The 27,218-nt window shown below is 48.1% G+C and overlaps 1 protein-coding gene across 1 annotated transcript in view; it reads right to left on the bottom strand.

Moving 5' to 3' along the window:
• Nucleotides 1-27,218, bottom strand: part of ccser1 (coiled-coil serine-rich protein 1) — a 1,720,263-nt gene that overhangs the window by 1,418,441 nt on the left and 274,604 nt on the right. Inside the window, exon 3 of the mRNA XM_070866097.1 lies at nucleotides 20,877-21,061. Within this exon, the coding sequence (XP_070722198.1) occupies nucleotides 20,877-21,061 (185 nt within the window). The remainder of the gene's footprint in view (nucleotides 1-20,876; nucleotides 21,062-27,218) is intronic.

Raw genomic sequence — 27,218 nt, 5'->3', positions numbered from 1 at the left:
GGTGCAGGAGTAGGCCATTCGGCCCTTCGTGCCTGTACCACCATTCAATAAGATCATGGCTGATCATTCACCTCAGTACCCCTTTGCTGCCCTTGAGACGTTGTACCTGTAAGTACGGTTGCACCCATTTATTTGCTTAATTGGAATTCCCGCTTTAACACAACCTTTTCTAAAGTTCGATATTCCATCCCCGCCCCCCACCGCCTCACTCCCCAAACAACTTCCAATTGTGAAAGCTATATTTTATCACCAATTTTATTTCATGCAAATCCCGCTTGTGAAAATGTGGCGCTTTAATAAGACTCGTCACAAAATGAGAGTGTCAGCTGTGGCTCAGTGGGTAGCACTCTTGCCTCTGAGTCAGAAGGTTGTGGGTTCAAGTCCCACTCCAGGAACTTGCAAACATAAATCTAGGTTGACGCTCCCGGTGCAGTGCTGAGGGAGTGCTGCACTGTCTTTCGGATGAAACATTAAAACTGAGGGCCCCGTCTGCTCTCTCAGGTGGATGTAAAAGATCCCATGGCACTATTTCGAAGAACAGCAGGGGAGTTATTCCTGGTGTCCTGGCCAATATTTATCCCTCAATCAACATAACAAAAACAGATTATCTGGGTCATTATCACATTGCTGTTTGTGGGAGCTTGCTGTGCGCAAATTTGCTCTGTAAGAATTCGACAAAAACATCGGCTTGGACTTTTGGACATTGCTTGGACACATTTGCTGTGACTGCGGAGAGCAGACAGCACCGACCTGGGACAGGTCCAGCCATGCCCCACAGGAATACACATCGGGTGGACAAGGAATCAATGGCAGGAACTGTTGATGGACAGGCCCTTTGTCTTGCAATCAGTGAGGCATTAGGTAAAGTGGCCTGTGTTCAGGCCATCGAAAGACAAAGGAAAGCTATTCGACTACAGACTTGCCGGAGCCACACATCAAGGTACAGCCCAGTTGACAAAGGAACAGGCCAAAGACTTTGATTTTGCTTGTCAGTTGCACAGCCTTAGGGGAAGGACAGTTGGACTTTTGTCGTGAGAAGAGCAGCTTGCAGGTAGAAGAGATGGCAGCCATCTCTCTCTCTCCCCTCTTCTACACCTGCTTGCGTTATTCAATGCACAAGGACCGAACACTCCATCCGGGACGGAGAGAAGAAACCACCATCTATGAGCAAAGAGAGCCTCGCTACTTCGACTGGGAAGCTGACCTTGAGACTGGACATGAATACCACAGATTGTTACGGAACCATAAGATACACCTCATCGGGAGAAGCAGCGAGTAAGCCAGAGGGGTAATTGGTGAGCATTTATCCCAGCCCACACATCTTTAAGACCACCGCATAGTGTGAAAGGGTGTCGTGTGTCCCAACCAAGCCTTAGGGGTTTAGTGGGGAAGTTTTTGCAACGATCTTAAGCATACGCATAATTCTGTTGGACAGATCCAGTGATACTTTTGAATCTGAGCAGGGGTGTTTTAGACGTGGGTACTTCGTGTTAGGGGCCTGTTCAGACGGGCCAGACAGTGTGTTGCACTGTGTTTGTTTGTTTTGCACACCAGGGTGTGTTTTTACAGGGTGCAGGTGTGTGCTTTAACTTGAATAAAAGCATTGTGACGGTTGTGACCGAAAGATCTGCCTTTGACTGTATATTACTGTTCACGACTATAATTCCAGAGTCTAGAACTATTGTAAGAGGGGTGATTCGAAACCATCAATGGCAAAACCATTTACAGCTGCGTATTTCCTACGTTACAACGCTGACTGCACTTCAAAAACGAATTAATTGGCTGTAAAGCGCTTTGAGATGTCCGGTGGTTGTGAAAGGCGCAATATAAATCCAAGTCTTTCTTTCTTTTCGTCACCTTTGAACAATCAGCCTTTCACCCCGTAATCCGATTGGGTTCAGTGGTCAACCTGCCCAATAAACCCGACTCGCCCCAGCTTCCACTGGTTTGTTAGTGTTGTGTGGGTGAGGCAGGAACAGAAGTCAACCTTCCAGTACGGCTAAACGTAAACACCACCACAAAGCGCCGTGGTCGGTCGTCGCAAGCAGATGTTTTGAACGGTTTGAAGGAATTGAGGATTCGGAACGTGTCGCTGAAGATGTGTCAGAGCTGGAAATTCCCAAATTCAGAGAGGCGGATTCCATACGGTGCCTCCCGAGTCATCTCATCGAGTCCAAAAACGGTGAACCGCGAGAGGAATTTTATATAATGGAAGAGAAAGTCCACAGGTTGATGATTTCTGATCGCCACCAAAAACCAAAATCACAGCATTCATAAAACTCTAGAGACCCGAGCATTTTTCTTTAGTTATTTTTAAGGTGTTATACTGTATTCACCTTTTTTAAGATGGTGTAAGATGTTTGAATTTTTATGGCATGCTGCGTTCTGTATTCACCATTGCTGTTGTCATGTATGTAACCTCTATGTAACACCACTGCAATACTGTATATACTTAAGCAATGCACACCTTGACCACACGGGGGTGAACTTGTGGGAGACACGCCTTACCTGGTCATCCAGGTATATAAGGAGAGGTCCCACGCAGGGTCATCACTTCTTGGTCCTGTGAATAAAGGTTCAGGTCATAGAGTGACCTTGTCCATAGAATGTGCCTCGTGTGGGTTTTGTGCCATTGAGTAAGGACTTTACAGCTGTTGCACAAGTTTCAGGCAAAGAAAGGTAGTTATGCATTTCATCTTTGTTGTTTCCAACTTTCCCGCTTTACTGCAATTTTCAACGTTGTCCCAAGCAGTTGGAATTTTTTTTTAGAATTAGGAGCAGGAGTAGGCCGTTCGTCCCCTCAAGCCTGCTCGACCATTCAATAATATCATGGCTGATTTTCAACCTCAACCTCACTTCCCTCCCGATCTCTGCATCCCTTAATATCCCAAAATATAGTGGGTTCCCGCTGTGCATACGGGTAAAAGAATGAACCTGCCTTTATACAGCACCTTTCATGTCCGCAGGGAGCCCCAAAGTCCTGCACAGCCAATGGAGTACTTTCCCCAAGTGTATGTAGGCAAATGTGGTAAACCAGTTTGTGCACAGCAAGGTCCCACAAACAGCAATGAGTAACATGACTTGTTGGAGATAAACTCCCAGTTAATTTGTCTTGGTAGTGCTGACGGAGGGAGAAATATTGTCCGGAACATCTTGCTCTTTTTCAAATAGTACCGTGCAATCTTATATGTTCAGCTGAGGTGCGCGCACAGCAATCTAAGAGATCCAACCCAGGCCACTCACTGGCCACTGTCCCCCGTAAGCTGCACTGTCTCTGGCCTGGTGTACCTCCTCCAATGCACTTGCGCGGTGTCTACAATGTAAAAGGCGGTGAGCGGCCTCCATGGGATCTCTTAAAAATTAGGGCAGGTGACCAAAAGCTTGGTCAAAGAGGTAGGTTTTAAATAACACCGTAAAGGAGGAAAGAGAGGTAGAGAGTCATAGAGGTGCAGGCAGGGAGTTCCAGAGCTTAGGGGCCTTGGCAACAGAAGGCACGGCCAACCAATGGTTGAGCGATTATAATCAGGGATGCTCAAGAGGGCAGAATTAGAGGAGCGCAGACATCTCGGGGAGTTTGTGGGGCTGGAGGAGATTACAGAGATAGGGAGGGGTGAGGCCATGGAGGGATTTGAATACAAGGATTTTGAAATCGAGGCGTTGCTTAACCGGGAGCCAATATAGGTCAGCGAGCACAGGGGTGATGGGTGAGAGGGACTTGGTGCGAGTTAGGACACGGGCAGCCGAGTGTTGGATGACACAGTATGTGGAAGAATAAGTTATGGTAGACTTCCCCAAAAATAAAAAAATTATTAAATCCATTTGAACACAACTTCTTCTTGGGCGGTCACTCATATCGAGGATGACTTGCTTCCACACCAAAAAGGGATGAGTTCACAGCTGTTTTAATGAAGGACCTGAAATTCCAGATCTTGAACTACATTTGTATTGAAGGGTGGAAGATGCCTGTGCGTGGATTTTTTTAACGTGGGGTGACCGTTGCACACCAGCCACCACACGGGCTTGACAGAGCTAGGTCTTGGTCCAGTGGCAAGGGTTAACCAGGACGACTGGAGACCAGCTCTGTTGCACGGACCTAGTGCACGCACATATCGCAGTGTGGGCTGGGCCCGTGCTGCCCCCGAGCCCTCGCCTCTTCTGAGCCCCGAACTCGCGCTTCTCCTGGGCCCCAATCGCGTCCCTCTACAATCTCTCGCCGTTCCTTCGCCCCGACCTCGCCGCTCTTCTTCTGGTTGCCACCTCTCCTGCTGTACCTGCCTATGCTCCAATCAGTGACCTGGATTATGGCGACGTCCAATCCAGTCGCCCTCCTCCAAGTCGTTGCCCTCCTGAACCGGTTCGTGCAGTGACCCATTCAATAACCATATTTATAATCTGAAGAGATCGGAGACTCCTCTTCATTTTTTTCATCTGCACGAGCTTTAGTAAGGCCACAGCTGGGAATATTGCACCAAATTTTGGTCCCCACCTGTGGTAGGGGATATCAAAGCCCTGGAGATATACAGGAAAGGCACCCAAAATGATAACCAAACTTAAGGCTCTTGGCGATGAGGATAGGCTGAGACAATTGATTATTTTCATGATAGAGAAACACAGATTTAGCGGAGATGGAATTGATGTGTGCGAAATGATGAAGAGATTAGATTCTGTCCTGTCGGATAGGATATTTGTGATGGATTGGTGTGGCACAGGAAGCATGTGTAGTAACCCATTCGACAAAGATTTGGGTTCGATCAGATAGAGGAACCTTTTATGACCCAAATGGTGGTTGCGGGGGTGGGTGGGGAAGAAAGCGATGATTGGACTCTGTATTGGGAGGGGGCGGGGTGCTAAGGAGAGACAGTCTGATGGTCTGAAGGTTCATTAGGTTGATTCTGGAAATGAGAGGATTGACTTATGAGGATAGGTTGAGTAAGATGGGCCTATACTCTTTGGAGTTCAGAAGAATGAGAGGTGATCTTATTGAAACATATAAGATAATGAGGGGGCTTGACAAGGTGGATGCAGAGAGGATATTTCCACTCATAGGGGAAACTAAAACTAGGGAACATAGTCTCAGAGTAAGGGGCTGCCCATTTAAAACTGAGATGAGGAGAAATTTCTTCTTTCAAGAGGGTTGTAAATCTGTGGAATTCGCTGTCTCAGAGAGCTGTGGAGGCTGGGTCATTGAATATATTTAAGGCGGAGATAGACAGATTTTTGAACAATAAGGGAATAAGGGGTTATGGGGAGCGGGCAGGGAAGCGGAGCTGAGCCCAAGATCAGATCAGCCAAGATCTTATTGAATGCCGGATCAGGCTTGAGGGGCCAAATGGCCGACTCCTGCTCCTATTTCCTATGTCCTTATGTTCTTATGACCGACCAAGCCTGAGGGAGAAGGGAAAGAGCGAGGGAGATAACGTCTGTTTATGGGGAGGGAAGGAGACCAATGGTGGCAGAGGGGACAGGTGCTATCAGAGCTTACAATTTTTCTCAGGACTTGTGCCTCACCAGCAAGGCCAGAATTTAAGGCAGGTTGCTATGGATATGACTGCTAGGCCACGTCAGAGGGAAGTTAATGCTTGTATGTGTGGTGTCCCTGCACCTTACTACAAACTCAAACGAGGCATGTACTGCAGACACAGTCACTACGTGACCTTCACCTTTTATTCCCCAGGACCAAGGAGTGCTGACCCTGGGTGGGACCTCCCTTTTTATACCTGGAAACCCAGGTGAGGAGTGTCTCCCACAAGTTCACCCCCTGTGGTCAGGGTGTGCATTTCTAGGGTATAAGTACAGTGTACAGGAGTTGCATGAAGGTTACAGTTACATGAAGGTTACCGTTGCGTGATGGTTACATACATGACAGTATGTCTCTTCCACCAGCAGTAGCCATGCTGTATTTGTGGAGGTGTTATGAGGAAGGCCGAAGAAGAAGTGTTATCCTTTTGTAATTTTTAACATTCAATGAGAGTTGAATAAAAATTAAAGAAAGTAAAAAAAAAAGTCAACTAAATTGGAGTGGGTCTAGCGTCACCAATGGACCAGACTGGGTAAGGGCAGCAGTCTTCTGACCTGGACACTGGTGAACTAGTTGGGGTTTTTAAATCGCGGCACTTTCAGTAACTTTTACAGATGCCAGTTTTTTTTTAATTTGCAGATTTATCTGTTAAAACTGAACTGAAGTTCTCAAACTGCCCTGGTGGGATTTGAACTTGCATCCTCTAGATTATTAGTCCAGGATTACTCATCCAGCAACGTACACCACTGTGCCACAGGGCCCCGAGTTATAAAGTGGACATGCTCCAACTCACTGTGAACAGCTTGACATGAGGGGCGATCTTAGACGTTAAAATCCAATTAAAATGTGAACAAAAAATAAATAAGAAATCAGTCAGGTATGAGATACAAGTTATGTATGTCCTTGGGCAATTTGCAACAAACCCCTGGGAAGGTGTGCCTGCCTGGTATACAATGAGCGAACAAGGGGCTCAGAAATGTGGCTCAATGGAACCTTGTGGGAGGGAGGGTGGGCTTGGAAGAAATCCATTCAGATCAATTCATGACGGTCTCATAGGATGACTCGGCCTTTCAAAGTACTAATCACCGAGTGCGAGCGCACACACACGCGCACGCACGGACACACACAGAGGGCAAAGGTCGCCGCGGGCCACAATCGCTCACACGTTGCCGCACACGGGTCAGCACACCATCCCCTCCCCCCCCCCCCGCGACTGTGCCTTTTCCTCTGCTCCACACAAGTACTTGTGGCAATGACACAGCCGAGTCATGTCACAGCTTCAAGTTCAGCTGCTCCCTCCTTCACAGCGGGCCTGGTTTTCTGAATAATACCACACACAGAGAGAAGATTTTTAAAAACTGCTTGTGCGATCCCTCAAGCTCAAAGTGAAACAGAGACCCACGATCTTTTCAATGGGACCATTATTATTCTTTTTCATGAATGTGCCTTTGCCTCGTAGGTTTAAAAAAAAGAGAGAGGCTTTGCAGTTGTTCTTGCTCACTAGGCCTCACTGTTCTTGCCCATCGGGGCCTGATGTGTCACACGGCAATGACAAAGGCAGCCTTCCCCGCAACGGGCAAGGGCGACACCCAGGCTCCCGCGGAGCTTTGCAGCGTGGCAGGGAGCACCACGGGTGAACAGGTTGTGGCATTCACCATGACTCTTGTCCAGAGCCCACTGAGCAGACGAGGCGCTGCTGTTGAACAGAGCCGATTGCCAGCACTTTTCCTCCACAGATGAGAGTTCACAATACAGACCAATGGTGAGAGCATGTTGTCCCTCAGTAAGCATTTAATACGGCAACTATTACATTACAGGTGTGGCTCAGTGAGCAGCACCCTCGCCTCAGAGTTAGAAGGTTGTGGGTTCAAGTCCCACTCCACGGACTTGAGCACAAAAAATCTCGGCTGACAATCCTGTGCAGTGCTGAGGGAGCACTACACTGTCGGAGGTGCAGAGACGTTAAACTGAGGCCCCGTCTGCCCTCTCAGGTGGACATAAAAGATCCCACGGCACTATTTCGAAGAGGAGCAGGGGAGTTATCCCCAGTGTCCTGGGCCAATATTTATCTCTCAAATCAATATAACAAAAACAGATTATCTGCTCATTGTCACATTGCTGTTTGTGGGAGCTTGCCGTATGCAAACTAGCTGCCACATTTTCGACATTACAACAGTGACTGCACTTCAAATAGTATTTAATTGGCTGGGACGTCCGGTGGTCCTGAAAGGTGCTATATAAATGCAAGTCTTCTTTGCTCCACTTTTGTTGACTAGCTATAAAAGTGTTGAGAGTTGGAAAAGAGGCTGTTTGACCAAGAGTTACGAATCAGCCAGTTGGGTAATGAAGAGTCTGCTCGCATTCCAATTGGTCGTGAGAAGGCGGAGCACTGTGAGAATGGACATGCTGGGTGACCAATGGAGGTGGGGATGGGGAGCGCGGGGCTGTTGGAGAGAGGAGGTCATGTGATGCAACCTCCAGCAATACAGTCAGAGCTAGCGACCCTCGCACGGAGTAAAATCTTCACCGCCGTGTCAGGGTGACATCACAATTTCCAGGATTGCTAAGCTGCAGTAACAAAATTTTATCACAATGCACTTTCTTACAGGCTCCAAAAATAGTCATTTTGATTTTAGTCAGCTGAAAGGTCACTGCAAGCATTAAACCTTCACATTATCGCTACTACTATAATTGGTGGGTAAGATGATGGAATCAATTATTAAGGATGTCATAGCAGCGCATTTGGAAAGAGGTGACATGATAGGTCCAAGTCAGCATGGATTTGTGAAAGGGAAATCATGCTCGACAAATCTTCTGGAATTTTTTGAGGGTGTTTCCAGTAAAGTGGACAAGGGAGAACCAGTTGATGTGGTATATTTGGACTTTCAGAAGGCTTTCGACAAGGTTCCACACAAAAGATTAATGTGCAAAGTTAAAGCACATGGGATTGGGGGTAGTGTGCTGACATGGATTGAGAAATGGTTGTCAGACAGGAAGCAAAGAGTAGGAGTAAATGGGTACTTTTCAGAATGGCAGGCAGTGACTAGTGGGGTACCGCAAGGTTCTGTGCTGGGGCCCCAGCTGTTTACATTGTACATTAATGATTTAGACGAGGGGATTAAATGTAGTATCTCCAAATTTGCGGATGACACTAAGTTAGGTGGCAGTGTGAGCTGCGAAGAGGATGCTATGAGGCTGCAGAGCGACTTGGATAGGTTAGGTGAGTGGGCAAATGCATGGCAGATGAAGTATAATGTGGATAAATGTGAGGTTGTCCACTTTGGTGGTAAAAACAGAGAGACAGACTATTATCTGAATGGTGACAGATTAGGAAAAGGGGAGGTGCAACGAGACCTGGGTGTCATGGTACATCAGTCATTGAAGGTTGACATGCAGGCGATTAAGAAAGCAAATGGCATGTTGGCCTTCATAGCGAGGGGATTTGAGTACAGGGGCAGGGAGGTGTTGCTACAGTTGTACAGGGCCTTGGTGAGGCCACACCTGGAGTATTGTGTACAGTTTTGGTCTCCTAACCTGAGGAAGGACATTCTTGTTATTGAGGGAGTGCAGCGAAGGTTCACCAGACTGATTCCCGGGATAGTTGGACTGACCTATCAAGAAAGACTAAATCAACTGGGCTTGTATCCACTGGAGTTCAGAAGAATGAGAGGGGACCTTATAGAAACTTTTAAAATTCTGATGGGTTTAGACAGGTTAGATGCAGGAAGAATGTTCCCATTGTTGGGGAAGTCCAGAACCAGGGGTCACAGTCTAAGGATAAGGGGTAAGCCATTTAGGACTGAGATGAGGAGAAACTTCTTCACCCAGAGAGTGGTGAACCTGTGGAATTCTCTACCATAGAAAGTTGTTGAGGCCAATTCACTAAATATATTCAAAAAGGAGTTAGATGTAGTCCTTATTACTAGAGGGATCAAGGGGTATGGCGAGAAAGCAAGAATGGGGTACTGAAGTTGCATGTTCAGTCATGAACTCATTGAATGGCGGTGCAGGCTCGAAGGGCCGAATGGCCTACTCCTGCACCTATTTTCTATGTTTCTATTTTTCTATAATTGAACAGTTTGACCATAACTTGATTGGGATTCCGTGTAGGTGCATGGCCTGCTTCATCAAATCTTACAGCACAGGAGGTGGCCATTCGGCCCATCGAGCCTGTGCCGGCTCTTTGAAAGAACGATCCAATTAGTCCCACTCCCCCCGCTCTTTCACCACAGCCCTGAAAATGTTTCCCTTTCAAGTACATATCCAATTCACTTTTGAAAGTCACTATTGAATCTGCTTTCACCACGCTCATAGATCGTAACAACTCGCTGTGTGAAAAAAATAATTCTCCTCCTCTCCCCCAGTTCGTCTGCCAGAGTTTCAGGAGGACATGCTGATCACAACCTCTGCCACGCTCCCTTTACTGAGTCGGCACCATCTGACTGCAGTCTGCACTGAAAAACTCCATCTTACTACTTATACAGGGCCTTGGTGAGACCGCACACCTGGAATATTGTGTGCAGTTTTGGTCTCTTTACCTAAGAGAGGATATACTTGCCACAGAGGGAGTGCAGCGAAGGTTCACCAGACGGATTCCTGGGATGGCAGGGCTGTTGTATGAGGAGAGATTGGGTCGACTAGGTCTGTATTCACTAGGGTTTAGAAGAATGAAAGAGGGTCTCATTCAAACGTATAAAATTCTGTCTGGGTTGGACAGACTGGATGTGGGGAGGATGTTTCCCCTGGTTGGGAAGTCTAGAACAAGGGGTCACAGTCTCAGGATACGGGGTAGGAAATTTAGGACCGAGATGAGGAGAAATGTTTTCACTCAGAGGGTGGTGAACCTGTGGAATTCTCTACCACAGAAGGCTGTGGAGGCCAAGTCACTGAATATATTTAAGAAGGAGATAGATAGATTTCTAGATGCAAAAGACATCAAGGGGTATAGGAAAAAAGCGGGAATATGGTGTTGAGATAGAGGATCAGCCATGATCATATTGAATGGCGGTGCAGGCTCGAAGGGCCGAATGGCCTACTACTGCTCCTACTTTCTATCCCTTCATTCGAGGGCTGTGGTTAGTGGCGTTGGAATTGGAGCAGACGATTGGCCGGGGGGGTGGGGGAGTGTGTTTGGAAACTGATCCTCCAATCTGCCCTCACTGTGCACATCACACCAGAGTGCCCTCGCCCAGGGGCATGGTCGATGTTTTGTTTTAAGTGTAGCCGTCAGCAGCTGTAATAATGAACATTAGGTTATGGAATCTTGCAACAGTACAGCGCAGGAGGTGGCTATTCGGCCCATCGAGCCTGCGCCGGCTCTATCGAAAAGCAATCCAGTTAGTCTCACTCCCCCGCTCTTCCCCTATATCCCTGCAATTTCTTCTCCTTCAAATATTTATCTAATTCCTTATTGAAAGCTACTAATGAATCTGTATCCAATACCCTATCAAGCAGTGCATCCCAAATCCTAATCACTCGCTGCGTAAAAAGGTTTCCCCTCTGGCTACCTCCCTGGTTCTTTTGCCAATCACCTTAAATCTATTGAGGTTATAAGGTGTCATGTATGTAGACCATGTATAGTCACATAAGGTGTGCCACCAGAGGGCAGTGCGGTGGGAGACCCGAGGGTCACCTGCATAGGTGTGCAGGGCCCAGTATAAAAGGCTGCCCACCATATTTGTGTCTCACTCTGGAGTTACAATAAATGGGACTAAGGTCACAACAGCTCAAGTACAATACTAGACCCGGTGGAGTCAATCATAAGAGTATTACAGACATAACATGAGGAATTCAGGAGAAACTTCTTTACCCAGAGAGAATGTGGAACTCGCTCCCACAGGGAGAGGTTGAGGCGAATAGTATCGATGTAGTTAAGGTTAAGCTGGATAAACACATGAGGAAGAAAGGAATAGAGGGATATGTTGATGGGGTGAGATGAACAGGGGTGGGAGGAGGAACGTGTGGAGCACAAACATCGCCACGGACCAGTTGGGCCGAATAGCCTGTTTGTGTGTTGTAAATACTATATAATACTTGATTGCATTTTTTTGGGGGTTCGAGAGGGGTACACCCGATGTTATAGCGATGTCCAGGTTTATCATCATATTCTGGGTCAAACTTCTGACTCATTTGTGTCACGGTTTTGTGTTTCTCAGCAGCACAAAGTTCAAAGGAGTCTGCATTGACCCACGACAGAGAGCACCCAGGACCGAGCACCTCACCCCGGAGAATCAGTGGGACACGCCTGACCCCTAGTGGCGACCCCGTCACATGCGAGAGGTCACAGGGAGGTCGCCTGTTTGGCAAGGGAAAGACAGACACGTGCGAATCTTTGGAATTCTCTACCCCAAGACTGTCCTGGATATCAGGCGCACTTTTTGAAGCGCAGTCACAGTTGTAATATGGGAAACGCGGCAGCCAATTTGCGCACAGCAAGCTCCCACAAACTGCAATGTGATAATGACCAGATAATCTGTTTCTGTGATGTCGATTGAGGGATAAATATTGGCCCCAGGACACTGGGGGGGGTAACTATCCTGCTCTTCTTCGAAATAGTGCCGTGCGATATTTTACGTCCACCTGAGAGAACAGACGGGACCTCGGTTTAACATCTCATCTGAGAGACGGCACCTCCGACAGTGCAGCTCTCCCTCGGAGTGTCAGCCTAGAGTTCTGTGCTCACATCCCTGGAGTGGGACTTGAACCCACAACCTTCTGACCCCGAGGCGAGTGTGCTACCCACTGAGCCACAGCTGACCAGTTGCAAAGACAGAGATCGATAGATTTTAAGGGAATCAAGGGACATGGGGACAGTGCAGGAAAGTGGAGTTGAGGTAGAAGATCAGACATGATCTTATTGAATGGCGGAGCAGGCTCGAGGGGCCGTATGGACTACTCCTGCTCCTATTTCTCATATACTTGTGCTCAGGACAATCTCCAGCACTGGCAAGCCACATACTGCCGCAAAATCAGTAGCCTTCATTCCCCAGTGTCAGAGGGGTGATCAAGAATGTGTTTTGCAAAGGAATAATTCCCTCGCTGCAAGGAATCCCTCACTAGGCATGTCAGAAACTGCAGGGACCCAGAGCAGCCAAGTTACCGCAGAAAACCTGTAGGACCCTGGCGATCTTTGGGGCTATAATTTGTAACTGTAACCCAATTACCAAGTGATTTGTTCCAATTTAACACCGAGATGTCCTGCTCCAATGTGTCTACCATATAAGGAGCGGGCTGAGGTTACGTAGGTCACAGTTTTGAGTTACCCAATCACCTGAATGCACTTCATCACCACCCATGGTCTTTGCCTGACATCTGGTGGCAGACATAGGTATTGCATGATTAATTTTGAATTCAATGCAGCCAACAGAAAACATGGGACATAAACGCACTTTAAGAAATGTAAGTATCCTGCGCTGGTACACCTTAAATTAAATTAATAAGTGAACTTTGCATTCTGTATACCGGAACTATAAGGAATACGGTGTCTCCTGTGAAATATAATCACCCCAACCGGCTACATGATAAAAACAGCTTTCATGACCTCAGGATGTCCCAAAGCGCTTTACAGCCAATGAAGTACTTTTAGGAGTGTACCCACTGTTGCAGTGTGGGAAATGCGGCCACCAAAATGAGCAAAGTAAGATCTCACAAACAGCCATGGGATAATGACCAGAGAGTTTGTTTTCGTGATGTTGATTGAGGGATGAATATTGGCCAGGACACCGGGGATAATTCCCCTGCTCTTCTTTGAAATAGTGCCACGGGATCCGATCTCTGGGGCTTTGGTTTAATGACTCATGTGACAGGGCAGGACTTCCTCGAGGCTGACACTCCCAGTGCAGTGCTGAGGGAGTGCTGCACTGTCGGAGGTGCTGTCTTGGGGATTGGATGTTAAACCGAGGCCCCGTCTGCTCTCTCAGGCGGACATTAAAAAAATCCAGTTGGACTATTTCGAAGAAGAGGTGAATTCTTCAACAGTACTTCACAGCTGTAAAGCGCTTTGGAACGTCCTAAGGTTATGAAAGGTGCTATTCTAAAGGCACATTCTATCTCTACCAATGCAATAAATCTATTCATAAATGGAAATATCTCAGTTCAGACCCAGGTTTAATCGCTGGTCTGTGTTGATTTAATTCAGCATGGCGGCCCCAACCTGCGAGACCATCAGCGGCAGGTCGGAGCCATAAAAGGCGCGGCGAGTGGCGGCCATGGGCTGCGTGCCGGTGTACCCTGGCAAGGTACAGCGTGAGCTGGTGCAGGAGGGCGACGGCAGGGAAGAGTGACGTCATCAAGGTCCAGGTCGGTGATTGGAGCGTGGGCAGGTACAGCAGGGACGGCGAGGTCGGGGCGAAGGAACGGCGAGAGATTGTGGAGCGATGTGATCGGGGCCCAGGAGAGGCGCGAGTTCGGGGCCCAGAAGAGGCGAGGACCCAGGGGCAGCACGGGCCCAGCCCACACTGTGTGATATGTGTGCGCACTAGGTCCGTGCAGCAGAGCAGGTCTCCAGTCATCTTGGTTAATCCTTGCCACTGGACCAAGACCGAGTTCTGTCAAGCCCGTGTGGTGGCTGGTGTGCAATGGCCATCCCATGTTAAAATAATCCTCACGCAGGCATCTTCCACACTTCAGGATGTAGTTCGGGATCTGGAATATTAGGTCCTTCATTGAAACGTCTGTGAACTCATCCTTTTTTGGCGTGGAAGCAAGTCATCCTCAATATGAGGGACTGCCTATGAATGACAGTTGCCAATAAAGGTACGATGTTAGCTCTGAAGTGTTTTGGGGAAGTCCTGAGGCTTTGAAAGGCTCTTTCTTGGACAGAGAAAAAGCAGCCAGGCCTGTCAGTCCTAGAAAATTTACAGCACGCAAGGCGGCCATTTTGGCCCATCGTGTCCACGCCGGCCGACAAAGAGCTATCCAGCCTAATCCCACTTTCCAGCTCTTGGTCCGTAGCCCTGTAGCTTATGGCACTTCAAGTGCACATCCAGGTACCTTTTTAAATGTGCTGAGGGTTTCTGCCTCTACCACCCTTTCAGGCAGTGAGTTCCACCCCGTCCTCTGGGTGAAAAAGGTTCTCCTCAACTCTCCTCTAATCCTCCAACCAATTACTTTCAATCTGTGCCCCCTGGTTGTTGATCCACTGATCGCTAAACCGTGACGCTTGCCGATAGCTGGATGTGCGCCGATATTCTGCGGGGATGTGACCGAGCCCGGCTGTGATGGTTCCATGGCCGAACAGTCTGGTGCCCTGCGTGAAGAACGGCCACTTGCCCCCGGTAATGGAGAGTGACTGGTACCGAGATGGGGGGGTGGGGGCGGTGGGGCGGTGAGGGGAATTGCCTTCCCCTTTACTTCTCCCCCAGGGGAGGGAGCAAGCTTGAGGGAGAGTGAGGGTGGAGTGGGTGAGAAGCACAGCGTAGATGCCTTTAAGAGGAAAGCATGATAAGCACACGAGGGAGAAAGGAAGAGGAGAAGCTGGCCGGGTTCGATGAAGAGGGATGGGAGGAGGCTCGTGTGGAGCATAAACGCCGGAAAGACCACTTACATATTTCCATAGTTACAGCACAGAAACAGGCCATTCGGCCCAACACGAGCCTTCTCCCACTCTCCTCCATCAAACCCTATCAACACTCCCTTCCAATCCTTTCTCCCTCTTGTGTTTATCTAGCTTCCCCTTAAAGACAGCGACCCTAATCAACTCAACTAACTCCCTGTGACAGCGAGATCCACATTCCTAGGCCGGAGTCGGCTACCCGTGTCCTAACTCTCACCAAGTCCCGCTCACCCATCACCCCCTGTGCTCGCCGACCTACATTGGCTTCCAGTTAAGCAACACCTCGATTTCAAAATGCTCATCCTTACAAATCCCTCCATGGCCTCGCCCCCTCCCGATCTCTGTAATCTCCTTCTGCCCCACAACAACCCCCCTCCCCCCCCAAGATGTCTGCGCTCCTCTAACTCTGCCCTCTTGAGCAGCCCTGATTATAATCGCTCCACCATCGGTGGCCGTGCCTCCTGTTGCCTGGGCCCCAAGCTCTGGGACTCCCTGTCTAACCCTCTCTACCTCTCTTGTCACCTTCAAAATGCTCCTTAAAACCTACCCACCTGCGCTAATTTCTACTTATGCAGCTCGGTGTCAATTTTTTTAAAAATCTGATAATGCTCCTCTGAAGCGCCTTGGAATGTTTCACTTTGCTGGAGGTGCTATATAAATGCGAGATGTTGTTGTTGTAGAATGGCCCGTTTCTGTGCTGTACACTCGGTGTAACTCTGTGTGAAATAATCAGAGGAGCCCAGACAGATCCCAGCGAAGGAAAGCATCGGGCAGCGGTGCACGCACAGCATCGTGTGATGTAAATTCATCCCCAGGCACGGCAAAGAGGCTCGGGTTAGCAGTGCAGAAACAGAGCATTGTGCGAGGACACGGAGCGATCGGAGGGTTGTAGGAATTAGGCACCTGCTGAATATATCAAAACTCATGTAGGTTTAAAGTGGCCACATAGAAAATGGCTGCCCAAGCATGATGGGAACTCAGTTAGTCAAGCAATGAACTATTGACTGAGGCTGACCGAACAATGACCTGGTGAGGCCCACTACCGGGAATGCCTTGGATCATCCACTTGAGACAAGATAACTATAACGAACCATTATAGTACCTGGTATGGAATGTCCTTAAATCGAGGACTTCGCACAGCAAAGCCCCGAGGAACAGAGATAAGGGGGGGCCTACCTCACATAACGAGGTCGTTAATCAGCCCGAGCTGACAAGAACCGAACATACAGCCCCTGAGGTATCAGGGGAATTCTATTGGGTTAAAGAAACCTATATGTAATCTATAATCGTTATGATTGGATTGTGTCCAGCCGAAGTGGGCTGAGTAACTGTAATGAACTATTGTAAAACATATAAATATCGATGAATTTCTTTGTTCGTCGGAGAGAGGTGCTTGGATCTAGACCAGAGGCGTCCTCCCTGCCGGCGTAATAAAAGGCCGCTTTGGCGTTGGAACCGACTCTGAGTGTTGAGTGATTCTTCTGAGAAAACATTCACGCTAACAGGAGGGTTTAAACGCCGGCTGTTTAAAGCAATCGCTGCTGAAGAAATGGTGGTAATGGCCCGTGAACAAGCTTTATGTCAGTCCCATATTACTGTAAAGTCCTGTCCCCTCAGTCCAGATTCACATGAGGCATGTAGTGAAGTCAAGGTCACTCTGGCCCTGCACCTTTATTTCACAGCTCTGGAATGCTGCACTTGCCTGAGACCTGTCCTTATATACCTGTCTCTTGCAAGTGCACCCCTGGTGGTAAGGTATGCTGGTGGTTACAGGTCATATCTTATTACAGTCATGTATCGCATGTTAGGATACAGTTATATATAATAATGTAAGATACATGACAATTACTTTCCGCCAGGACTTGCTTTTCTTGTTCAAATCTCAGCCGTTCTTTTCTGCTCAACTGTCTGGGGAACAAAAAAGCCATTCACACCGCCTCGGCTGGCGATCTGAATTTCAAAAGGATTTGTTGCGTGATGAAAATTTACAGCGCTTAAAATGTCCCTGTTGCTTGCCCGCTGATCCTGAAAAATGCAAGGCACATTTACAGCGAGTGTGTGATTGACGATCTATAATAGCACACTGAAGAGGACACACACACACACACAGCCCAGCTTTCAGCGATAATCCTTCCAAGTGACCCAACACGCAAAGTGCAGCGGCAATGAACAAGCAGCAACACTATCCCCAGCGCCGGGGGAATAGAATTAACAGAACTATTCAACAGAGCGCTCTCGCCGGAGCGAGATCACCAATACACAATGAGAATCCTCCCATAGACCGAGCACAGTGCCTCCACACCACGCTGCCCATTTAAGCCCCAATCTGGAGCTCGCCTGCCTGACGGGATGGGGTAGGATTGCAAGCGATTAATGGAAAGCAACACGTGCATTTATATAGCGCCTTTCACGACCACCGACGTCCCAAAAGCACTTTACAGCCGATGAAGTACTTTTGAATCGTAGTCATTGTTGTACCACAACCTCCCCCCCCCCCACTCCCCCCGCCCTTCCTCCCACCCAGAGATGTCTGCGCTTCTCTAATTCTTCCCTCCTGAGCATCACTGATTATAATCACTCAACCATCGGTGGCCGTGCTTTCTGTTGCTGTAATGACTCAAGAGTCTGGTTACGGTAAACTCACTCAGGTGCAACCTGATCCATCTTTATTCCAGCCCAAGAATGCCAGCTTGACAAAGACACCCAGCTTATATACAGGTGACCAAGCACACATGCCACGTGCATACAGCCTGATGACCTCCGACCACGGCGCCCTCTGGTGTCTGGTGACCCTCAAGCATTAATACATAACAGTTGCCTGGCCCCTAAGCTCTGGAACACCATGCCTAAACCTCTCCCCCTCTCTACTTCTTTTTCCTCCTTCAAGACGCTCCTTAAAACCTACTTCTTTGACCAAGCTTTTAGTCACCTGCGCTAATTCCTCCATATGCGGCTCGGTGTCAAACATTTTAGCTCATAATATTCCAGTGAAGCACCTTGGGACGTTTCACTAAAGGGGCTCGATAAATAAAAGTTGTTGTTGTTCTTGTTGTAATGTGGGAAAAGCAGCAGCCAATTTGCGCACAGCAAGCTCCCACAAACAGCAATGTTATAATGACCAGATAATCTGTTTTTTGTGTTATTTTGATTGAGGGATAAATATTGGCCAGGACACCGGCAATAACTCCCCTGCTCGTCTTTGAAATAGTGTCATGGGTTCTTTTACGTCCTCCTGAGGGGGCAGACGGGGTCTCGGTTTAACGTCTCATCCGAAAGATGGCACCTCCGACAGTGCAGCGTTCCCTCAGCACTGCACTGGAGTGTCAGCCTAGACTTTTGTGGTCAAGTTCCCTGGATTGGGACTTGAACCTACAACCTTCTGACTCAGAGGCCAGAGTGTTACCCACTGAGCCCACAGCTAATGGAGAGTAATGTTGGGTGTGGTGTAAAACTGGTGTTGGATCCGATCCAGTTTCCCACTATCAATCTACGTACGTATGTTAAGCTGAAGCAATTGAATTGATGAATGATGTGTGCAACCGGAGAGATAAACACACACACACGGTCCCATTTGCAGACAAATACAAATTGGCTGCAAGAAACCTCACAACTCGAGCTTTCTCGCTGACCCGAGCTGGTTCAAAGCCAGCGCGCCGCTTGTCTCAAAGATCTGCCAAGCCGGAAACACAACACGAACTTACCGAAAAGGTCATTCGCACTCCTGTGGGTCTCTTCAGTCCCCCCTCAGAGCTGTTCGTGGGATTTAATTTTAGCGATTTGGCGACAGCGTCCCTTACCTGAAGCTCCAATTTCCACATCAGCAGCTTGTGGAGCTGCAGACTTTGGCGATGGCTTTGGGGGCCAGACCGAACCCTACATCAAAACACCCCCTGCTATACACAAGAACGTAAGAATTAGGAGCAGGAATCGGTCCTATGGCCCCTCGAGCCTGCTCCGCCATTCAATATCATGGCTGATCATCGACCTCAACGCCACTTTCCCGCCCGATCTCCTCATCCCTTGATTACCCTAGACTCCAAAAATCTATCGATCTCAGCCTTGAATATATTCAGCGACTCAGCATCCACAACCCTCTGAGTGAAGAAATTCCACCTCATCTCTTAAATGGCCGACCCCTTATCCTGAGACTCTTCTAGACACTCCAGCCCGGGGAAACAACCGCTCAGCATCTACCCTGTCAATCCCCCTCAGAATCTTGAACGTTTCAAAGAGAGCACCTATTTACTGATGGTAGAAAGATAGGTGGGAAAGCAAGTTGTGAGGAGGACGCAAATAATCTGCAAAAGGATATAGACAGGCTAAGTGAGTGGGCAAAAATTTGGCAGATGGAGTATAATGTGGGAAAATGAGAGGTTATTTACTTTTGTAGGAAAAATAAAAAGGCAAATAATTTAAATGGGGGGAGATTACAAAATGCTGAGGTACAGAGGGATCTGTGTAATACTGGCCTTTATTGCAAGGGGGATGGCATATGAAGGCAGAGAAGTCCTGCTACAACTGTACAGGGCGTTGGTGAGACCACACCTGGAGTACTGCGTACAGTTTTGGTCTCCTTATTTAAGGAGGGATATACTTGCATTGGAGGCAGTTCAGAGAAGGTTCACGAGGTTGATTCCTCGGATGAAGAGGTTGTCTTATGAAGAAAGGTTGAGCAAGTTGGGCCTGTACTCATTGGAGTTTTGAAGAATGAGAGGTGATCTTATTGAAATGTATAAGATTCTGAGGGGGCTTGACAAGGTAGATGCTGAGAGGATGTTTCCCCTCATGGGGGAATCTAGAACTAAGGGGCATAGTTTCAGAATAAGGGGTCGCCCATTTAAAATGGAAATGATGAGGAGGAATTTCTTCATTCAGAAGGTCATGAATCTTTGGAAATCACTGCCCCAGAGAGCTGTGGTGGCTGGGTCACTGAATATATTTAAGGTGGAGATTGAGGCCAGTTCATTAGATATATTCAAGAGAGTTAGATGTGGCCCTTACGGCTAAAGGGATCAAGGGGTAAGGAGAGAAAGCAGGAATGGAGCACTGAAGTTGCATGATCAGCCATGATCATATTGAATGGTGGTGCAGGCTCGAAGGGCCGAATGGCCTACTCCTGCACCTATTTTCTGTTTCTATGTTTCTAAGACAGATTTTTGAGCGACAAGGGAGTCAAGGGTTATGGGGAGCGGGCAGGGAAGTGGAGTTGAGGCCAAGATCAGATCGGCCATGATCTTATTGAATGGTGGAGCAGGCTTGAAGGGCCCAATGGCCTACTCCTGCTCCTATTTCTTGTTCAAATGTTCACCTCTCATTCTTCTACACACCAGAGAGTATAGGCCCATTCTACACACAATCTCTCATCCCCAGGAATCAATCGAGCGAACTTTTCTTGCACTGCCTCCAAGACAAGTATATCCTTCCTTAGTGCGTCCATTCTGCGTTACACGTGTGGTGCTCAAACGATCAGACCGTGCCTCGTGAATCTAGTGAAGGGATTCAGGACCTGGAAAGCACGTTGCGGTTTCTGCTCAAGGGCGATATGAATCGAAGACAATCGGGCTGGAAATCGGGCGGGCGGTAGGGTAAAACGGGTGTCCAGCGCATCGGCTGCCCATTACACGCCCGGCCCAATATTCGGCCCCATATTGATTTCCATGGAGCTGAATATTGGGCTGGGCGTCTAGCGGGAGACCAATGCGACACCACTTGTTGCGTACTACTGGCCAAGAACAGATTCTGCCCAGGCCTCTTTACTGGAACAAAGCAATACAGCGCTAATGTTTCATCGCTCCGTGCACCCACCATGCTGTTCATCTTGGAAGACGAGGAGCCCGCCCTTTGCTTCTTGAGACTGTGCAACTCGTCCACCCGCCCGTCTCGGACTCCGTGGCTCATTCGGCTCCCGGACGTGCCCTCGGAGGATGACCTCAGCCGCCTCTCCACCCATTTCTCCTCGTGGCGGGGACTGAAGGTCCGGTTCACCGTCACTGTAGAAACAAAAACGGACACGGAATAACGGTCAGCATAACGCCAGCATTGACTCGACATCGGCGGGCTACAAAGAAACGTCGCAGAGCGACTACCGGCGAGTCTCCAGATCGCCAGAGCGTGATGGGAGGCCATCTCCATTGGTCTGCTGGAACCTGTTTATCATCGAGAGGCACACACAGCAAGATTGATTACATTTCCAAACCACTCTGGAGACCCGAGCACATAAATCTAGGCTGACACTGCAGTGCAGCGCCAAGGGAGCGCTGCACTGTCGCAGGTGCCGTCTTTTGGATGAAACGTTAAACCGAGGCCCCGTCTGCTCTCTCAGGTGCACGTAAAAGACCCCAGGGAACTATTTCGAAGAAGAGTAGGGGAATTATCCCCGTTGTCCTGGGGCCAATATTTATCCCTCAATCAACATAACAAAAAAAAACAGATTATCTGATCATTATCACATTGCTGTTTGTGGGATCTTGCTGTGTGCAAATTGGCTGCCGTGTTTCCCACATTACAACAGTGACTACACTCCAATTGTACTTCATTGGCTGTAAAGCATTTTGGGACATCCTGAGGTTGTGAAAGGCGCTATTGTAAATGCAAGTCTTTCTTTTGAAGTGAGTAGCTGCCAGTAATGAATGGCATGCGTGGATCTGACATTGTTACACGTATGCCATTCAATCCTATAGGCAACACTTAGAACTTTGACCGCCCATTACAAGGGCAGGAACTAGCTGAGTGTCAAAGAAAGAACACCAGAATATTAAAAGCCTGTATCCTGTTTATGAAATTAATACACATGCAAATACATTCTTTGCTTTATAAGGTCCATTTTATACAATGGCCCTGAAATCCCAGCCTCTCCGTGTCCGTACGGAGTGTGTACGGAGCGTGTACGGACCCGGGAAGGTATTGCAAAAGCCGGTTTTCCGCGCGCAATGCGCATGCGCTGAAAACCGGCTTTTCCGATCTGTTAAGCTCTGGCTTGACAGATCCTCCTCATCTCGGCAGTCAGGACATTTGCAAGGGCAAGATTGCGGGATTTACCCATACCTTGCCCAGGAAATGTCCTGAAAACTCTTGCGCCTGATAAAAGCATTTGCATAGCCTACTTTTACAGGCGTAAGAGTTTTAAAACACAAAAAAAAACATAATAAAATATTTTTAAAATCACATTTTATTGTTTAAAAACCCTGCCCACGACGGTAAGTTTATTTTAAACCATAATTTTTTTTTTAAACTTTAAAAAATCAGAATTTTTTTTTCCTCCAAGACATTTTTTTAAACTTTAATTTCGATTAATTTTAATTTTGTGAGGTGTGGTTTTTTTTTAAGTGTGTGTTTAGTGTGTTTGTTTTTTTTTCTCATTAATAGCAATGAGAACTGGTAGATACGGAGTTCCCATTGCTGTTAATGAGAAAGCTGTGGAACACTGCACCTGTTTGGCTGAGCAGTCACACGTGCCTGCACCTTCTGTGTGGGAACCTGGAGGACGGGAGAGCGCTTCGCAGCGCGGGAAGAGAAGGCCTCCCCACAGGAATCACACGCTCCTCCCGGGACCACCAGGTAAATCCATAAAAATGCTCTGGTCAAAGGTGTCCATCCGAAAGGAGCCTCTGACTTGAATTTCAGGGCCAACGTATTGTCCACAAGCTATGTGTTATTGTCTGTTGCTTATTTCAACGACAGGATATTTTAGCAGCTCTTCCAGTTTAAAAAAAACCCCAGCATATTTATTTCTTTATTTAGAAATCCTTCCATTTAAATGCACTGCTGGGCAGTTTGGTCCACCAGGGAAAGAAAGGGTTTCCCCAGAGTGATTTCCGGCAGTATAACTGTTTACATACATCACTCGTCGCTGGGAAGTACTTATTGCAAACCACGGAAGGCCCGTGTGATCAGCCTGGGGAGCAGAGCAATAGCCGGAGCCAATGCAAAGCCTGAACGCTATGTGCATTCCTGCGGTAAAGTCACCGACAGTGCAGAGCTCAATCCAGCTACCAGGCCGGACATACTGGAGCGCAACACAAACAGCTCCTCAAATTGTTGGGAGTTGTTCTGACAACAACTTGCCAAATTTTTTTTAAATCGCATAATACTCCCGTGAAGCGCCTTGGGACGTTTCACTACATTAACGGCGCTGAATAAATACAAGTTGTTGTTGTTGTACTTATATAGCGCCTTTAACGTAGTGAAACGTCCCAAGGAGCTTTACAGGAGTATTTATGAGATTACGAAATGTGACATCAAGCCGGATAAGGTGAAATTAGGGCAGGTGCTTGGTCAAAGACGTAGGTTTTAATGAGATGTCTTGTAGGAGGAGAGAGAGCTAGGGAGGAGAGAGAGGTAGAGAGGCGGAGAGGTTTAGGCAGGGAGTTCCAGAGCTTGGGGCCCAGGCAGCAGAGGGCACGGCCACCTATTGTTGAGCGATTATAATCAGGGCTGCTCAAGAGGGCAGAATTAGGGGAGCGCAGACATCTCGGGGGGGATTGTGGGGCTGGAGGAGATTACAGAGATAGGGAGGGGGCGAGGCCATGGAGGGATTCGAAAACAAGGATGAGCATTTTGAAATCGAGGCGTTGCTTAACCGGGAGCCAATGTAGGTCAGTGAGCACAGGGGTGATGGGTGAGAGGGACTTGGTGCGAGTTAAGACACGGGCAACTGAGTTTTGGATCACCTCTAGTTTATGTAGGGTAGAATGTGGGAGGTAGCCAGGAGTGCATTGGAATAGTCAAGTTAGGACTTGAGTCCCTGGCCAAAGACCATCCTGTGTGGAGGAAGTGCATCTGGGAGGGCGCCGAGTACTTCGAGTCTCATTGCTAAGAGCATGCAGAAATCAAGCGCAGGCAGTGAAAAGAGTGTGCGGCAAACCAGTCCCATCCACCCCTTCCCTCAACGACTATCTGTCCCACTTGTGACAGGGACTGTGGTTCTTGTATTGGACTGTTCAGTCACCTAAGGACTCATGTTAAGAGTGAAAACAAGTCTTCCTCGATGCCTAGGGACTGCCTATGGTGATGAAATAGTCAAGTCTAGAGGTAATAAAGGCATGGATGAAGGTTTCAGCAACGGATGAGTTAAGGCAAGGACGGAGACGGGCGATGTTACGGAGGTGGAAATAGGTGGTCTTAGTTATGCTGTGGATATGTGGTCGAAAGCTCATTTCAGGGTCAAATATGACATCAAGATTATGAGCAGTGTGGTTCAGCCTCAGACAGAAGTTGGGGCGAGGGATGAAGTCGATAGTTAGGGAACGGAGTTTGTGGTGAGGACCGAAAACAATGGCAAGGGAATTTCTGCCTCACACGGAGTTCTCCTCACTCCTTTCCTCCCTCAGCCTGCGCACACAGCCACTTCTAATCCTCGATGACTTCAACCTCCATCGCAACTCACCTTGGCTTCTCTACTCTGCTATCCTGCCTTCCCTTAACCTCTCCTGCCCATCTTCACGGCCATCCCCTTGATTTTGCCATCTCACATGGCCTCTCTATTTCCATCTCAATCACAGACAAGGCCATCTCCGATCACTTCCTTTTATCTTTTGCCCTGCCCCGTCTTATTTGACCCCGAGCTGAGTTTCCGAGCCCATATCCGGCCGTCGCCAAAACCGCCTACTTCTACCTCCAGAACACCACCCATCACCCTTGCTCAGTGCTGAAACCCTCATCCGAGCCTTTGCTACCTCCAAACCTCACTACTCCAATGGCCTCCCATATTTCACCTTCATACGCTCGAATTCGCCCAAAGCTCTGCGGCCCGTGTCCTAACCCGCACCAAGTCCCGCTCACCCACCATGCCTGTTCTCACTGGCTCTCCCAACACCAAGCTTTTTAAATTCATCATCCTCGTGTTTAAATCCCTCTGTGGTCTCGGCCCTCCTTTGCCCAATAACCTCCTCCAGCCCCGCAACTCTGCAGAGGATCACTGCGTTCCTCCAGCTCTGGGGTCTCGTGCATCCCCCTCCTTCACCTCTCTCCACAGGTGGCCGTGCCTTCAACCACACGGATGCCACACTCTAGAATTCCTTTGCTAAACCCCTCTGCATTGCCATCTCCTCGAAGTCCCTCCTTCAATCCATCTCCTTGACCAAGCTTTTGGTCACTATTCCTACTTTGGCTCAGCATCTAATTTCTGGTTCCAGCTCAGTGAAGCATCTTCAGATGTTTTACTATGCTAAAGGCACTATACAAATGTAATCTGTAGTTATTGTTATTCATCATCAGTGATCATCAACTACAAAAGGATATCGCCATTTTTGGAGCAAAAGTTTTCAAGCGCGATGACAGGTAATGAGTAATGTTATAAGAAGAAAATAACCATGAGGAAAGACTGAACAGGCTGGGGCATTTTTCTCTAAAAAATAGAAGACTGAGGGGTGACCTGATAGATGTCTTGATAATTAAGAAACGGCTTGACAGGGTAGAGAGAGAGTTGTGCAGGAGTTCAAAACAAGGGACATAAATAGGATAGTCACTGGCATTCTGCATCAAGTGCCTGACCTCTTCACTCTCCAAAGCCTTTCATAGAAATTTACAGTGCAAGAGGCCATTCGGCTCATATGTCCGTGTCGGCTGACAAAGAGCTACCCAGCCTAATCCCACTTTCCAGCTCTTGGTCCGTATTCCTGTAGGTTACGGCACTTCAACTGCATATCCAAGTATTTTAAATGCGGAGAGAATTTCTGCCTCTACCACCCTTTCAGGCAGTGAGTTCTACACCCTCTCCACCTCTGCGTGAAAAAAAATTCTCCTCAAATATCCTACCAATTACTTTAAATCAATGCTCCCTGATTATTGACCCTTCTGCTCAGGGAAATAGGTCCTTCCACCATCTACAAGGCACAAGTCAGGAGTGTGATGGAACACTCTCCACCTGCCTGGGTGAGTTGCAGCTCCAACAACACTCAAGAAGCTCGAGACCATCCAGGACAAAGCAGCCCGCTTGATTGGCACCCCATCCACCAACCTAAACATTCACTCCCTCCACCACCGGCGCACCGTGGCTGCAGTGTGTACCATCTACAAGATGCACTGCAGCAACTCGCCAAGGCTTCTTCGGCAGCACCTCCCAAACCCGCCACCTCTACCACCTAGAAGGACAAGGGCAGCAGGCGCATGGGAACACCATCATTCCAAGTTCTCCTCCAAGTCACACACCATCCTGACTTGAAAATATATCAGCCGTTCCTTCATCGTCGCTGGGTCAAAATCCTGGAACTCCCTCCCGAACAGCACAGGGGGAGCACCTTCACCACACGGACTGCAGCGGTTCAAGAAGACGGCTCACCACCACCTTCTCAAGGGGCAATTCTTGTACATTTGTCATGTATTCTTAAGATGTGCACACTTATTGAGGTATTTAAGAAAACAAACAGGATCCACCCTTTAAAATGAAGTTCGGGACCTGGAACATCAGGGACCTTCGAACTCATTCGTGTGGAAGCAAGTCATCCTCGACTCCGGGGCAGTGCCTAAGAAGGGCAGTTAGGGATGGGCAATAAATGCTGGCCTTGCCTGTGATGACCACATCCCCGGAATTAATAATTAAAAAAATTAAAATAAATAAATCCAATAAGGTTGGCATGCAGGTACAGCAGGCAGTTAAGAAAGCAAATGGCATGTTGGCCTTCATAGCGAGGGGATTTGAGTACAAGGGCAGGGAGGTGTTGCTACAATTGTACAGGGCCTTGGTGAGGCCACACCTGGAGTATTGTGTACAGTTTTGGTCTCCTAACCTGAGGAAGGACATTCTTGCTATTGAGGGAGTGCAGCGAAGGTTCACCAGACTGATTCCCGGGATGGCGGGACTGACCTATCAAGAAAGACTGGATCAACTGGGCTTGTATTCACTGGAGTTCAGAAGAATGAGAGGGGACCTCATAGAAACGTTTAAAATTCTGACGGGGTTAGACAGGTTAGATGCAGGAAGAATGTTCCCAATGTTGGGGAAGTCCAGAACCAGGGGACACAGTCTAAGGATAAGGGGGAAGCCATTTAGGACCGAGATGAGGAGGAATTTCTTCACCCAGAGAGTGGTGAACCTGTGGAATTCTCTACCACAGAAAGTTGTTGAGGCCAATTCACTAAATATATTCAAAAAGGAGTTAGATGAAGTCCTTACTACTAGGGGAATCAAGCGGTATGGTGAGAAAGCAG

Source organism: Pristiophorus japonicus, chromosome 2 (assembly GCF_044704955.1).
Source record: "Pristiophorus japonicus isolate sPriJap1 chromosome 2, sPriJap1.hap1, whole genome shotgun sequence".
Classification (NCBI taxonomy): domain Eukaryota; kingdom Metazoa; phylum Chordata; class Chondrichthyes; family Pristiophoridae; genus Pristiophorus; species Pristiophorus japonicus.
This window is presented reverse-complemented; position numbering and strand designations above follow the sequence as displayed.